Below are 16,401 nucleotides of genomic sequence, written 5' to 3'. Positions count from 1 at the left end.
GGGCTAGGGAGGGGAGCTGAGAGAGGAGGGAGAATGGTGATGGGGATGAGTGGATCCAACCATGAGCATTTTCTTTATTGTTTTGGTTTCTCTTATTGTCGATAGTTTTAAAAATAACACTTGTTTTTTTGTTTTTTGTTTTTTTTTTAGTTCTGTACTTTTTCTTGGTATTACATATTTTTGCTGCCGTGTCAGGAAGAAATGATACTCTTGTTAGCTTGTCGGAACGATGGCTGGGTTCTGGGTTCAGACAAGGTTCCTCGGTTTCCCTGGAGAGCCCAGAGTTCCTTGTGCCACTCACTGAAACGGTCACAAAGTCCCTCGTGTACCCTGAGGAATTGAGTTAGACCAATGGGAGATTCAAAAGTCACGTGAAGTTTTACCACTTTGGCTTGATTGACACTCTTATATATTCAGCTTTAAAGCATTTTAGCAGTCATGATTATTTTAATGTTACACAGTTTTAAGAAAATGAAAAATGCTACAGAAACTTTTTAATTTTTAAACATGTCCCTGCTTTATGTTCTTAGAATTTTTTTCTATTTAATTTATTAAGATGTTCTATTTAGCCTTTTATCTTAATTGAATATTCCATAATTATCTTTTCTAGTACATAGCCAGTAATTTAAAAACAATTTTCTGGAGCTTCATAGGATTCGATTTTTCTGTTACAGTTGAATCAAAGGAACTATCACCGTGTTCCTTTTGTGATTATATTTATTCTAGAAGCTTTGTTTGCTAAGTTTAACTAGAGTGATTAATAGTGCCAGGAAAGCTACTCTTGGATCATTAAATATTTCTTTGCACTTCCCTACATGAACTGGTAGCTTAGCTACATTTTCTACATGCACATGTCACAACAAAATGCTAAATCATAATAATTGCCTCTTATTTTCCCTTACAATTATAATTTTGTCATAATTATCCGGGGTTATCTCAAAAGCACAGTGGGTTTTGTTTTGTTTATTTGTTTGTTTGTTTGTTTTTTGTCTTGTTACAAGCATAATGTTGATGAACTCTGCTAAAGTTGTATACAATAGGATAATTTAGAGATTTTTCTGACCTTCTTTCCTCTTCCCCCTTTAGGGACTTACAGACACAGCTCAGACGATTTATGAAACTGCAGCACGAGAACATGAGAGCAGAGGCGTCACTGGTGCTGTGGGCGAGGTCCTGCGCCAGATTCCTCCCGCAGTGGTGAAACCTCTGATTGTGGCCACAGAAGCAACATCAAATGTATTAGGTGGCATGAGAAACCAGATTAGACCAGATGTTCGGCAAGACGAGTCACAGAAATGGCGCCATGGGGAAGACTGATATTTCCGACACAATTCTTTATGAAGATATTATGAGGGTGGAAATAAGGAGTGATGTCCCATTGGCAGCTTTAGAGGTTATTCATTTAACTTTATTGTGCTCATCTCAGGAACAAAAGCATTTCTTAGCTAAATAATTTAATATCAAAGCAACATGCAACCAAAAACTTGTGACATTTTAGGGCTAGTTTGGTACTTGCCTAGAGAAATGTTTGGTGGCTAGTGTCAAAAGTCCTTCAGTGTTTGCTGCCAAGTGAGTGGAATCCTTGCTTTTATTAAAATGGCTGTACTTCTCCTTGGTATAGATAAGAGATCATTGGAAGCCTGTTACAGTACAGAGTGCTCAGAAACATTTGCGTACTTTGAAAGCACTATTTATGTTGCCCTGAGGAGTTGATTTATTTCTCAAGGTTTAAAAAAGAATCACAGCTTCAAAACTCTCATTGAGAATGAGAGACAGAAGCCACAGGGAAAGCACAGCAAATAGGATTTTAATATAAATATCACTGAGGAATAAATAACTTAGTCTGCTGGATTTAGTGTCCGTGCACTTGAGAACATTATTTCCATTCCCTCAGAAAATCTTTCTGTGGGCATTTGAGGACGTGAATGTTGCAGACATGTTCTGTTGTGTTGCACTTTATCGTGTGTGTGTGTGTGTGTGTGTGTGTGTCACGCGCGTGCGCGTTTAGATTAATACAAGTCGTGATATATTCGTTATGTAATTTACAAATCTTCACAATATAGAGTAAGACTGAATGTTTTTGGCAAAGGAAGCTAACTCAAATGTAACTTCCGTTTATTTTAAGTATCAATGAAAATATGCGTTCTATAATGAACTGGGGCCCATATGATTGTTTATGCGTTCACTTTTGAGCGTATAGAGTGCAAGCTTGTTAGGAATGTGTGGAAAGGGAGATTGGAAATGATTTTTACTTTTCTGAAATTAACCAAAAATCCTCCAAATATGCCCTAGTCAGCTATTTCAAAGTACCGTTTTTACTTGGTTAACAATGTACGTTTTGATAACCTGTCAGGAATGAATAAAGTATTTTTATTTAAAGGTAAAATTGTTTTATGCTTCCATGAATATTTTGCTTCTCTTAGAGCATATTCATAGATGCAATACTGGGATCCCTCCCAAGACACTTGGGAATACTTTCTCAGAACTGATTTTGGCTGATATCAAGTAAATCATTACCTAGGAGCGAGAGGGAAATTGTTAAGAACTCACTTTTTGCTTTAGGTTAATCTAGCAGAAAGAAGTGCAAGGCTTTGTGTTCATCCACTGTTTAAAGTTGAATGATGTGAATTCTCATTTTCTGAAGTGGGGAGAATGCCATCAACATCAGTTTGAATTTCAAAACTACAGTTTAGGGTTTAAAAAAATGATCCAGAATCAATTCCATTCTCTAGATTTTCTGAACAAGAAAGCAATGTAAAGCAGACATCTGGACATTTAAAATTTATAAAAATTGCATTAAACAGCATTTAATATTTGTTTCCTTTTTACTGCTGAAAAACTTTAAAAAGGGATTGCTCAGACAACCATGTGTTCAAGTGTCATGGAACCATCTATTACTCTCTCCAATTAAATGGAACCCATGTAGAATGTGATCCTGAGTAAACAGTAGCCACGCCTGTTCACTATCACGAAGGCTCAGCCTGCTTGGGGGCATGTTTTGACCACCTTGCTCACTGACCCCGTGATTCTCCATGTTTCCTTAAAACAGCATAGTAGGTATGTTATCTCTGATGGTTAATCAAATTGAACAGCCCTTGATCAAACTTAAAGATACAAAATCTCTTTGATTTTTAAATATATTTTCTATAGTTTTACTAATTATTTAAGTTCAGTTAGATATAGCATAGGGGGAAAGAGCCCTCCTCATCTTTGCACTTGGAGTTGCAAACAGACCTGTCTTTTGACAGATTCGGTGTATAAATCCTATTTTAACATATATCTTCATAATGTAATCTCCATGGTCCTTTCGCTCTCTGTGCTCCTGTACCTGCTAGCCACAGAATCTGGGTTTGGGAACCAGAAACCTGACTCAGAAAGGCTCAGTATCAAGGCTCCGTGTGTTGCCAGTTTAACCGAGATGCTCTTGTTTTGAGGTGTTGATGTAGATTGTGTTTGAACACTTCTGCATTATTAAGTATCCTCAGTTTTTTCTTTTTTAAAAATGTCTTTTCCAGCTTTATGTCACAGTGACATAGTAAGAAGAGGGTCAGGGAGGACCCTTGGGCTGCCAGGTCGGCACTCACTCGGTAGATAACTTGGCCAAGACGTTACATTTCTCTAAGCCTCAGGGTCTGTCTGTAAACTAAGGGGTTTTGTATGATAAGGCCCAGCAGAGGTTTTTGGATGTTCAGGGTGTGTGCGTGTATGTGTGCGTGTGTGTGTGTGTGTGTGAGAGAGAATGATGGTGTGAGATGTAGTGCTCAGTAGAGTGTTCCAGACTGGTGACACCTCAGGTGGTGGCGCTGAAGGGGAGCATTGAGGTCACACCACACACGGTTGCCACGGCCCCAAAGAACTCTTGGATCTCCCAGAGTACTGCGTGTCTGAGTGGCCACAGTACCTGTGTGGTTGACTTTTGATGTGCTCTTCTGCATGGAGTAGACTGTGTTTGTCCACTTGTCACTGCATGGAGGCCGTACAGGTGTCTCCCCCAGGAGTCCAGGTGAAGCGAGGTTTAGAACAGCACAGTGTTACAGAGACTTGTGAAGACCACTTTATAAAGGCAGTGAAGGCCCTGGCAGTCCCTCCTCTTGAATGGCGTGCACCCTCAGTGTCCCTTCCTGTCTCTCCCCAGATCGCTATTATTTACGAGTAGAATATCTTGTAATACTTGCCTTTTAGGATAGACGTAATACAGCATTTCTTCTGGGCATAGCAATAAACTTTCATTTTAGTGAGGTTTGGGTCTACTTTGGATTCCCACTTTAAGCACATGTATTTAACATCAATATTTTTATAATGCAAGACTCACTTTAGGAAATCTTGCCAAGTCGCAATGTGCCTAGAATAGCATAAATACTAAAAACCAGTGTTTCCTGTGTCACTTTTAAATGGTATTAAATATTTCCAGGAGGAATATTTCTGGTCCTCTCATTTAAAAAAGGGTGTTCTGTAGGGTCGGTTCCTTTGTTCAGTTTCAGAACCGCCTAGACCACCGTGTCTGCTCCGGTGCAGGGGCTGCTGGTCCAGAGGTGTCCTGCCTCCCACGGGTGGGTTTGGGATTGGGTTCTGGGCACTGTGTGTACCCAGGCCAGAGCGGACAGGCGGCAGGCAGTGCTGACTTCCAGCAGTTGTAAATGAGCACCCTCCACTACGTGGTTTCAGGGTTAACAACTGTCGTAACATTAAATTCTGTAGATGTGAAAAGCATCGTGACTTCAGAGAAATCAGTGGCCTTTGCTTCCATTTTCTTACACCTGCATCGGATCGTATTCCTCAGAGAGAGATGGGGAGGCGTGTGGCAGGGCTGGTGTTCATGGTGAGCAGTTACTCTGTGTCCCCTCACGTCGTCTTGACCTACCTAAGACATTAGGGCCGGTGTCCATAAAGTTCTTTGAGCTTGAGAGTAAGGGACCATCAAAAACAAAGTGATACTCTTTTGTACCTGCAGATGCATCCATTGGACGTACCAGTTAGTGTCAAGTAGAATAAATCAATTAGAAATTTGTGAATCTTAGGTTTAACTAGGAAGGTTATTCGTATAGAGTATAGTTCACGTAGGGGGGGAAATCTTTTATCAAGCAATCTTCTGTTTACTGGAAGGTATAGTCAGTCTTTCCAGAGAAGCCTAGTTGAGTGCTTTAATGCCAATTTATTTTTATCTCCATATTTCCAGGACCTCGTAGGCACACCACCCCCTTTAATAGTCCTCGTAAAGCAGAGCTGCCGTAAGTCCCCACCTTCCGTGGGGAGTACACCTTCCTTAGATCCTGTTACTGTATGTCAGACACAGAAAAGGTTTTTCTAACGCACCGTCAGGACGGGCTGCTTTGGGGATGGGAAATTTGAGTTTCAACAATTCACACTTTGAGATGTCGGTGGTTTTCAAAAAACACGGTGTTAGGGATTTTTGCCTCCCGTACCAACCGTGGGCACTGTGGTCCCAAGCGGGTGGCTTTGTAGCAGGTGCCAGAGTGCTCGCCACTGTGTGTCACGAGATGGCAGATGTGTCGTCGGCGGGCCCCGTGACCCCTCTAGTGCTGCGGGCGGTGGAAATAGCGGCCCCTCCTTTAAGAAATATGTTTACTTTGCCGTTTCACATGTATTCCGTACCTATGACATATGGCAGCTTCCAGCTTCCAGTTGGATTGGTCTTACATTGTAGAAGTCGCCGGTCACACGGGACTGGTTGCTCTTTCACTGTGGAATTTGGGAGGGGCCCCGAGTTCGGCTCTTCTGCGAATCCATCCTGAGTTACTTTAGAGACTGAACTTAACCTCACCACGGTGTTGTATCCTCGTTGCTAAGTTTCCTAATTTCCCTGCTTAAGATAATTTTGGATGTGAGAATTTAAGAATACTGCTGCTGTACGAGTATTTTTGTGGAAATGTAACTTGTCAGTGTGACTATTGGAAATATTATGAAATGAGTACCTTGGAAGAAAATTAAAATATTTACTCTTTGGAGTTTGGTTTACACACTATTGTCTTTCGCCAAGAACTGTTCCCAAAGCCTGTGTGAAACACTTCTCGGGGCGGGACGTAGGTCTGTGTCCGATCCTGTTACTGAGAAACTGTTCCTATGACCCCGGTGCTTGTGATGGCAAATCATGTGTCCTGCTTCCTGTTTCTGCGATACCTAGGGCATGTGGTGTCAAAGTTCGCCACCCCACGCCACGTATTAATCACTCTGTTATCTCAGCCCTACAGGGTGGACTCGGGGCAGACGTACCTTGTAGTGTTGATCTGAGGGACCTAGGTAAATACTTGATTAATCCATTCTATATGGGGGAATGTTTTTACTTGTAAAAGAGAAATTTTAAATACTTATAAAGGCAGTGCTTTAAAAGAGGTTTTGATATGACCGGTGTCACTATGTAAAACCACTCTGAGCTATCAGGGAAACACCACACGTGGCTCCTGAAGGAGGGATGGGAACCTCTGTGGGTGTTGTGCGCGGGCTCCTTCCGTAACCTCCGGGGCAGTTGGTGTAGTCACTGTTTTCCAGAGGAGGAGGCCGGTTCAGAGAGGTCAGGAACCTTGCTGTGGTCACGTGGTGTGACCCCCCCAAACCCCACGCTCCTCCTAGGACTTCATTTAAGGGGAGGCTGCACAGTTGTCTGAATTAGTGAAAACTCCTCAGTAATTAGGAAACCGAGAAAGGAATTTTGCTAGAAGATTAAGATTCACAATTCCTAGAACACTCGAGCCAAAGGCAACAACAAACTTGTTTCTCCATCTCTCACCTGCATCTCCAGCCCTGCTCCCCTCTCCTGGCTTGGACCAGCTGCTCTAGTTGCTGGTTCTGCCCACATTCCTGTATGAAGGGGTTAGAGCCACTTGGAGGTTTTTTTCTTCTCTTTCTTTTCTTCCTTTTCTCTCTCTCTCATCTCAGGCCCCACTCAGCATCAGTTAAATAAAAATCTACGGACAGGGCTAAGTCATGGTCTCTCCACCTTAGCAATCTTGATGTTTGGGGCTGGATAATCCTCCATTGGGGAGGGGACATGTTGTGCACTGCAAGATGCCTAGGTGCACCCTTGGCCTTACCCAGTAGATGGAAGTAGCACCCCTCCCCAACTGTGAAAACCAGAATGTCCACGGATAGGGCCAAACGTTCCCTGTGTGCAAAATCCACCTGGAGCAACCACTGGGCTCACAGTGCCTCCTCTGGGGGGAATAATGTGCCTCTTGGAGCTAGAACCGTGCCTGAGAGCCTTCCCAACATTCCTTTCTAGAATGCTCCCTCTGCCTGCTTCCTCGTCCTTTTCAGACAGGGCCAGCCACCCTACCTCTTTATTCTCCATTGTAGCACATGTTCCTTTAAACATAACAAACCTTTGTGGCCCTCCTCTCATCAGTCCACACTGACTTGCCTCAGGGTTTTGTCTGACACCCTCCGTGAGGGCAGGGCACACACAACCTGGCACAGGGCCTTGCCCAGAATCAAGGCTTCGGGGCCTAGTGAGTGAATGAAGGAACGAATGAACTTAGTCCTGCACAGTCACTTTGCAGTCGAGGATGAAGTCCAGAGAGGCAAAGTTATGTGCCCAAGATCACATGGTTAGTGCTCGGAGATGCCCTCTATTCAGTGCAGTTTTACTGTTCCTTGGCTTTAGCAATGAGAAGTCATACAAATACACGTAGACGAAGTAGGTGACGACTGCGTGTGTTCAGTATTTACTCTGTGACTGATGTGCTCAGCATCCATCCGTGTGGCCTGCACACTCCGCGTCAACAAGGGCCTTGCAGACGGCTACACGGACAACTATAGGGAGGCCGTAAGGGACTGGCTGGCCTAGCATTGGTGGACATGGCCCCTGGGAGCCTCTTTGACTCTCAGCTCTGGGTCTGTCCTGGGCCTCAGCCAGGAGTCCGTGGTGATTTCTCTCCTCCCGAGAAGCAAGTGGAGCAACACTAAAGCCTCCTGGCAGGCTGGGAGAAAGTGCGAGAGACTCCAGAACCTGCAGCTGAAGGAGGGGCCGTCTGGTGGCAACGATGACCTTGCATGCAGGGAAGTAACCAGAGGGGCCAGAGGAATAAATGCCACCCTCAGGCTCCTACCCTCCCATCTGCTGCTGGAGCCTCCGGAGCAGCAGGTCAGAGCCTCCCAGCACTCGGGCATCATCTTGTGTCTGCGCTATTCACCCTGCAAGTGACCTGCCCAAAGCCACACGGTCTACCAGCCAAGGAACGCTTGTCACTAATGACAGAGGAACCCCCCAATCCCAGCCACGTTTCATTCACGTAAAGTCCAGCTGCTGCTCCTGAGTATCTGGTAGTTCTACTCAGGTGGTGATGGGGGAGCCCAGGCTCCCCCTACCTTATGGCTCTGCCTCCCCCGGAATAGGATGGGGGCTGGGGAGAGGGAGAAGGCAGCTCCGAGCTAGAGATGTCCACCCGCATACTGTTGGTCAGAATCCTGGCACGTCATGGCACCCAGCATGAAGGGAACCTGGCAGCTGGTTCCCGTTGGTCTAGGAAGGAAGGAAATTGGGGTTGACGAGCACCTGGCTTGACTGCTAACACGTAGCTTGTAATTGAAAATTTGAGTCCGGGAATGTCTGACTGCAGCCCCACACTTAGCAGTACCCTACTGGGATTATAAGTAGTTGCACTCGTAGATCATTTACCACTATTGGAGTTGGATTTTTTTTTTTCCTCCTGGACTTGTTTATATTCCTGAAAGCAGTTCCACATGGAGCAAATTAAATTCAGCAAACAAATCTGCTGAGTTGTGAGGCAGGGTAGTATAATGCAGTAGTCCCCACAACTTGTCTGCATATTGGAGGCACTGGGCCATCTTTTAACAGTTCCAAAATTCAGGCCACACCCGAGATAAATTAAATCACAATACCTGGGACTTATTTTTAGAGGTCCCCCAAGTGATTTGTGCACAGGCAACTTTGGGTACTACTGGTATAATGGCTAAAAATACAGATTTTAGAGACTGTCTAGGGCTGAACCCAGGCTTCAGTACTTGTTAGCCGTGTGGCCTTGGGGAAGTTGCTTAAACTCTCTGTGCTTCAGTTTCTTCTATGAAACAGAGATAATACGATTGGCATGAGGATCCTATGACTTAATACATGCAAAGTGCTTAGAATAGGGTCTCCTACACTTGAAGTATCGTATGAGCATTAGAGTTACTGTTTGCTGAATGCCTACTATGTGCTATGTCCCAGAGTTGAAAGGTGCCCCCTTGCTCTTGGGGAGCTCAGAACCCAGTGGGAGGACATCAGTTAGACCCAGCTAATCATTCCAGCCATTTGTCCCTTATAAAATGGAAATGAGAAAGCAAGTGATATTTTGCAAAGCCGAGACAGAAACCACACAGGGGCGCTGTAGACTTGGAATTCCTGCTTCTAAGACACCACCTGGTCTCCCTTTTTCCCCAGCCATTCAGATGTCTTGCTTCCCTGGCATTAAACACAGATCTGGGGAAGCCTTGGGATTGTGGGGGGAACTGGCTCCCTTTCAACCTGATGTCCAGGATTCCCTGGTTACAGGGAAATTTGACATGGAGGGTCCATCTGGGGTAGCATTTGGAAATGAAGGTCAAAGAAGGTGCTGGTGGCACAGTCGTTTGGGTTCAGGGGCGGCTGAGAAAAGCCAACCCTGCCATGTCCTTACCGTAAGAATTTCTAGACTATCTGCAGAGGGCAAACCAATCTGTTAGATTCAGATTCCACTGAGGAATAAAGGAAAGCATGGCTGCTTGGTGCAAGGTACTAATTCCGCTTCCAAAACCCTAATGTGAGCATTTGTCCACCCAGATGGGGCCCAGTTATTTTTAGGCTCTACCTCCAAAATGCGTTTAACGCTTAGCAAAAGTTAAGTGCAGCCCCTCTCCCTGCTCCACTCTGCTTTTAACATCAGTATTGATGTCACAGTTCCATACGGTCTCCCCTTTCATTTATGACGGACACTCCTCTAATGCCAAATCAACACCTCTCTTCTCCATCTCAGCTTGAAGTTTTATTTTAAAAATTTTCCCCTTCATAATACACTATTGTCTTCAAAACCCTTTTAAGGATCTCTGCATGGCTCAGTGGTTGAACATCTGCCTTCGGCCCAGGGTGTGATCCTGGGGTACCGGGATCGAGCCCTGCATCGGGCTCCCTGCATGGAGCCTGCTTCTCCCTCTGCCTGTGTCTCTGCCTCTCTCTGTGTGTCTCTATAAATGAATGAATGAATGAATGAATGAATGAATGAATAAATAATAAATAAAATCTTTTAAAAAAATGCTTTTTGGTTCTAAAGGCTTTTCTTAGCCTTTTGTGCCCTATTTTGGAGTTTTAGCCACTCTCCATCCCAAAGACTAAGTCACTTACCTTTGCTGCATCCCAGGTTTCCCCGTGATTCACCTGCCCGATAGATCCTGCCCAGGGGAAACACCGAGTCCGTGATACACCCGCTTAGATGTGCGAGTCTGTTGACCGTTTTGCTCTTGCACAAGTGGTACCTACTAACACCCCCCCCCCAAAAAAAACCCAAACCAATCATTCAAACATTTTATTTTGAAGAGCTCTTTAAACAACCGTGTTCCAGAGAAATCGTTGCCTTTTCCCATTTCTACGTCCCAAGAAGCTCTGGAACCGGCTGGTTGGGAACCTACCGGGGCCCCGGGAACGTGTGCGACGTCCGAGGGGAACCCGGCTGTGCCCCGGCCGTGCCCTCGAGGTCGGCGGCTCTGCTCAAATTGCAGAGATGTCCGTTGAGCTTCATGACTGACCTCGCCCCACAGGAGTCCCCTGGGGGGTGTCGCTGCAGGCTAGGGGACAGTTTGGGGCATCAGGTCATCGAAGTGCGCTTTATATTCAGAGGAAGGCTGGGGGGGGGCTTTTCCTGCAGGGGGCGCTGAAGGTGAGCCCGAGCCTTAGCCCAGTAGGCCTCTGTGCTGCAGGTGTGGCTGCCCCAGAGGCCCCCCAGGCAGGAGGGTGCGGGAGGGCGCGGGGGTGGGGTGGGGGTGGGTTGGGGTGGGGGTGGGGAGGAGGGCTCAGGGCGTACCGCCCAGTGCATCTGCAATCAAGATTAGCATTGATTTAACCCCATATGAATACACAAACATCCACGATGCACAGAACGTCACATTTCATTTTTTGCTTTTGTTTGTTTTTAGGAATTTTATCCATTTATTTGACAGAGAATGAGCAGGGGAGGGACAGAGGGAGAGGGAGGAGTGGACTCCCCGCTGAGCGAGGGTGGGGGTGGGGGGCTCCATCCCAGGACGCTGGGGTCATGACCTGAGCCCAAGGCAGTTGCTCAACCCACTTGGCCACCTAAGGCACCCCTGTTTTTATTTTTATTTTTTAAAAATAGGTAATGCCTTAATTTTTTAACAATAAGCTCCTGCCCAATATGGGCAGTAACCGTGAGACCAAGAGCTGCATCCTCCACTGACAGAGCCACTCAAGCATCCAAAACAGTAGCATTTTATTTATTATTTATTGATTTATATATAAAAAAAGATTCATTTGCAAGAGAGAGAGAGAGAGAGAGAGCATGGTGGGGGGCGCAGAGGGAGAGGGAGAGAGAGCATCTGCAGCAGACCCAGGCACCAAAAAACATCAGCATTTTTTTAAAAGATTTTCTTTATTTATTTGAGAGAGAGATAACAAGAGAGAGCACACTTGGGAGGGAGGAGCAGACTCCCCACTGAGCAGGGAGCCCCATGTGGGGCTCGACCCCAGGACCCCGGGTCGTGACCTGAGCGGATGGCAGGCGCCTCCCGACGGAGCCCCAAACCTCAGCATTGTGAGTAAAGACCTGAGCCTGCCCCCCAGCTCCTAACACCTCACCTCTGGCCGCCCGTTGGGGCCCTGCCTTGACTTACCAGGGCACATCTGGCCGTTGTGACCGAGTCGTCCTTCCCTCCCTTCGCCCCCCCTTCCCGCGCCTCACCCCTCTGCCCGCCCCAAGGTTGGCAACAGGATGATGGAGGGAATGTAACTGGGAGAAGGCACAGCCGCTGACGGGAGCAATTTCTTGTTAAAGGCCAGGGAATGACGCCAAAATCAATAGTGACGAGTTGCTGCAAACACTGTCACTATTTGGGCTGGGCGCGAGGACGGCGGTAGTGACAGCAGCAAACGTTAGCTGCGCAGTGTGGGCCGCAGGTGGTTCTGCGCGCTTCCCTGTTTGGCCACCCGGTCCTGGGTCCTGCCGACCCGCCTTTGTGCAGACTTGCCGCTCTGCTGCCACCCCCGGGGGTGCCCGCCTCCACGTCCCCCTCTGTCCTGCCATCCTGGCACCGTGGCTTCTCCGCGGCCCTTCAGACCTTCGAGGGCTGACATCCCGCCACCTCCAAGAAGTCCCCCCAGACCACCAGCCTCTCCCAGAGGCCGTGGCTGGATAACTAGGTCACATGAGCTGAAATGTGGTTCTCAGTTGGGGGTGGAGGGTGATCTTGCTCCCGGAGGATGGAGGACATTTGGGTTGTCGTGGTGGTGGTGGTGGTGGTGGGGCTTCTGGAATCTAGTGGCAGCGGGGATGGGTCTGAGATGCTGCTGGACGTCCTACGATGGATGCCCCAGACAGCCCCCCACGCCACAGAGCCGTGTGGCCCAAAGTGTCCTCAGTGCCAAGAAACCCGGAATCAAAACTGGCTAAGGTATTACTGTGGGTTTTGTGAAAGGTCTCTCGGGAATCAGGTTTGCGTTTCGCCACTGGGCTTTCGTGTTTTTGCCCACGAGTGACAGACGTTTGGATTGTGAGTCCCTTGGAGTCAGAGATGGGCAAGATAATAGGAGCTGGGGTTCGAGGACACGATTTGCCTGCCTGAGTTTGGAACTAAGTGAGGCAGACAGGGGTCAGCAGCTGGGGGCCACGATGTCACCTTCATGACCAAGGAGGGCTTGGCTGGGTGATGTCACTTAGATGTGTGGCATCAAAAAGCCTCTTAACTCTGAACCGCAGAGGCAGGCCCACTTACCCAGGAGGCCCTGGCAGTGCCGGCATCTTCCCCCACTGAGGCAGAGCCTCTAGCGCTAAGTTCACCTCACGACTGAGAGAAGACCAGTCTGCAGACAGACACTTCCCAAAGAGGGAGAATGGGGGAAAGGCAGTGAGTGCTATAGGCTCAGTTCTTGTTTTGAGACCTGTCAGAGAAGCAAGGGGTGGGCAAGGGGTGTAGGGAGTAGGGAGCTATCCCTCCCCAGTGAAGCCTGGTGGATCAGTCAGGATGGAAGGGGTTCTGCTGTGTAACAAACATCCCCCAATGCTCTGCAGCTCTGAAACCTCCAAGGTTGATTTCTTGCTCATACTGCATACTTAATGCAGCTGGGGTCAGAGGTCTGCTCTTCTACTAACTGAGGGGCCCAGGCTCTTGGGTCTCCATATCTTAGTGACACCACCGTCTTGATACAAGCCTTTGGGGTTTGCTACAGTGGAAGAAGAGAGGATTGCTTCTGCCAAGAAGTGAATCCAGGTCCTCTTGCATTGGCCAACGGAGTTGAGAAAACTGCTCTTGGCCTCCACAGCATGAGGAAGTTCAATCCCTGCTTCCCAGAAGGACAGGAGGACTGGAACTGTCACTGGACAGCAGAAACATCTCTTACAGGAGACCAAGGATGAGAATGGCCCACCCCTGCCCTCACCTGGTCAGCACTGGGCAAAGGTACTTCTGTTTGAAAGACCTGGTGTTTGAGGCCCCCGGGGGGGCTCAGTCACTTAAGTGTCAGACTCTTGGTTTCAGCTCAGGTTGTGATCTTAGAGTCATGAGATCCAGCCCTGAGTCGGGCTCTGTGCTTAGCAGGGAGTCTGCTTGAGTTTCTCCCTCTCTCTCCCTCAAATAAATAAATCTTTTTTAAAAAAGACAAAAGACAAGGTGATCTTAGGAAGCATTTTCTGGGGAGCCACTGTACAGGGGGAGAGGGCTGGACAGGGTAGGAGAGCTGGTGCCTCATCCAGACTTCACATCAGTGGTGTCATTTCGTGATGGGGCAAAGCATTTAGAGCCTCAGGTTTTCCATCTGTAAACTGGGCAGCCGGCATGAGGTGATCTCTTCCACGCCTGTGAGCTCTCTGAGAGGACGGGGCCTCACTATCCTCTGCATCCGAGCCTCACACCATCCCTGTCCTGTATCAAACACAAAATAAGTGCAGTCAAAGCTGTGGATGATTCAGTTGCTCTGATTCTGTCTTAGATCGGGGAAATCAGAATGGGGGTACTCCCCGGCCTACACCTAATCTACAGTGATTCTTAAATTATCTGAGGCTCGCTCTGTGCCTGCTGCTCCCTCCTGCTCAACCCCCAGGAGCAGAGCTGGCTGGGTGGCTGCTGATCACAGATGCTTCTGTGAATGCAGCCAAGACCAGCAGAAGAACCATCAGCAGAACCCAGCCCACGTGGTCGACTACGGAACTGTGAGCTCGGGTGGTCCTACACCTGTAGGTTTGGGGGGGTGGTTTGTTATGCACCAATAGATAGCTTATACAACCCGCAGGCCATCATCCATACCCACGTGTTCTAGTGGCGTGATTGCTCTGAAGTGTGGTCTGACCGTGATGCCCCCCTTTAGAGTCTCCGTGGACTCTTGTGACCTCTGAGCCTTGTCATAATTCTTCCAGCCCTTGGTCTCATGGGCTGACATCTTGGGCGAGGCAAAGGCTGGTCCTACTTAACTTCAAGACCCTTCACCTCCTGTCACCCCCCCTGACCTTGTTTCTGGAATTCCTTCCAGACGGACCCTATCATCCCGGGATTATAGATCTCATCCTGAGAAACGACTTTTTTTTTTTTTTTTCCTATCCCTGCTCGCAGTGAGCTCCTGGAGGGTGGGTGTGACTTGGGAACAGGGAACCCACCCCTAGCCAGGTTCTATCATGGGACAGCTCTGCCTATCAGAAAGCTCTTTCCTCAAAATACGCTGGAATGTGTTTCTCAGGATTTGTTTCTTTTTGGTCCTGCTGGGGTCACACTACATACATTTGTTCCCCTTTCTCCACAGGTCTTTGCTTCTTTAAAAAAAGCCCTCTCAGGCTCTTGCTGTGTTATGATATTGAGTCCCTTTGCCAGTCTGATCCCTTTCTTCTGAACGATCCAGGAGCTGGACACAACACTCTTCATGTACTCTGTCCAATGCTAAGCTAAATGGTCTATCACCTCCCACATATTAGATGCTATACTCCTATTAAGATAGCCCAAGAGCTGGCAGCTATTTCAGCAGCCACTAATCTCCCTGTCAAGGAAAACTGAAATATCTTCCCTTCATACTTGCTGAGCCCCAACTGACCCTTCTAATACCTTGTTGTCTCCTGAAGCTCCTGAAAAGTGGGCCTGTCTTCCTGCTCATGGTCCTAAATCCAGCGCCAGGCACAGGCGGTCTGCCACCAGGAAAGCAGAGATCCCCAGAACTCAGGCCCGTTTCTGACCTCACAGTCTGGCGGGCATCCCTGGGGCTGGTCAGAGCCTTCCCCAGGAGTCCAGCTCACCGGGCAACCTTGGGAAAGCCTCTGCCTACGTCTGGGCCTCAGCTTCCTTATCTGTGAAATGGAAGGGGTCAGCGTGGTGATACACATATTTTTAAACTTTCTACTAGATTCACAGAGAGGTCCCTTGTACTCTTCGCTCAGTTTCCCCCACGGTGACGCCATGTGTCAGCACGGTACAATGTCAGAGGCAGGAAAATGTCCAGACTTTATCCAGATTGCACCAGTTTGACATGCACTCATTTTTAATTTAATTTAAAGCCTTTTCTGGCATGCAGGGGAAAACTTCCTGCTTGCTCCTCATCAAGCTCGTGACTCATCTCCGGAGGACAAGAGCCTGCTTGAGTCCATTGCAACACCTGGGAGTCTCCCCAGGCTGGGCTTCGGGAGTGCTTAGTGCCGTCCGGTGCCCATGACGGACAGGGTGATGGACGGGTGCGGGGTTGGCTGTGGACCTGCATGACAGGCCTGCCGCTGGGGGCGGACAAAGCTCTGCATCTGTCCTCGGCCCTTCTCGCAACCCCAGCGGGGGCCCACCTGGCTGCCAGAGCCAGGGACGCTGGGAGGCAACGTGCTCACTCGTCCCTCCTTGCCAGGTGTTAGCCCTACAAGGGGAGGCTTGGGGCTGGACCCACGTGGGAAACCCTCCAGGGGAGCACAGCGACCGGACCTGTGCAAATCCAAAAATACTAATTTCTCCCACAGCACCGATCCTTTTTTTTTTTTAATTTATTTTTAATTTTTTTTAGCACCGATCCTTTTAACCAAGGCAGGGATTCCTCCCTCTGTAGATAAACACTTGGCCTTTCCAACAGCAAAAGGGCCGCAGAGTCCTCACTATGGGGCTGCCGGTATCTCGGCCTGCGGGGCTGTGGCCCGGGCTTCAGGGAATGATACACACATTCCAGAAGTCAGGTGTCTGGCTCATCAGGGACCCTGCCGGGAGTCTACTGCTGAACATGGGCCTGCAAGC

General features: G+C 48.0%; 1 protein-coding gene across 5 annotated transcripts in view; it reads left to right on the top strand.

The window, feature by feature from the left end:
• ATG2B (autophagy related 2B) overlaps window positions 1–5,966 on the top strand; it is a 70,864-nt gene extending 64,898 nt beyond the window's left edge. For all 5 annotated transcript variants that reach the window (XM_038545658.1, XM_038545659.1, XM_038545661.1 and 2 more), the window contains exon 42: window positions 1,087–5,966. In XM_038545658.1, the coding sequence (XP_038401586.1) occupies window positions 1,087–1,317 (231 nt within the window). In that variant the 3' untranslated portion in view covers window positions 1,318–5,966. The remainder of the gene's footprint in view (window positions 1–1,086) is intronic.
• The last annotated feature ends 10,435 nt before the right edge of the window (window positions 5,967–16,401 follow it).

This window comes from Canis lupus, chromosome 8, assembly GCF_011100685.1.
Source record: "Canis lupus familiaris isolate Mischka breed German Shepherd chromosome 8, alternate assembly UU_Cfam_GSD_1.0, whole genome shotgun sequence".
NCBI classification, from domain to species: domain Eukaryota; kingdom Metazoa; phylum Chordata; class Mammalia; order Carnivora; family Canidae; genus Canis; species Canis lupus.
This window is presented reverse-complemented; position numbering and strand designations above follow the sequence as displayed.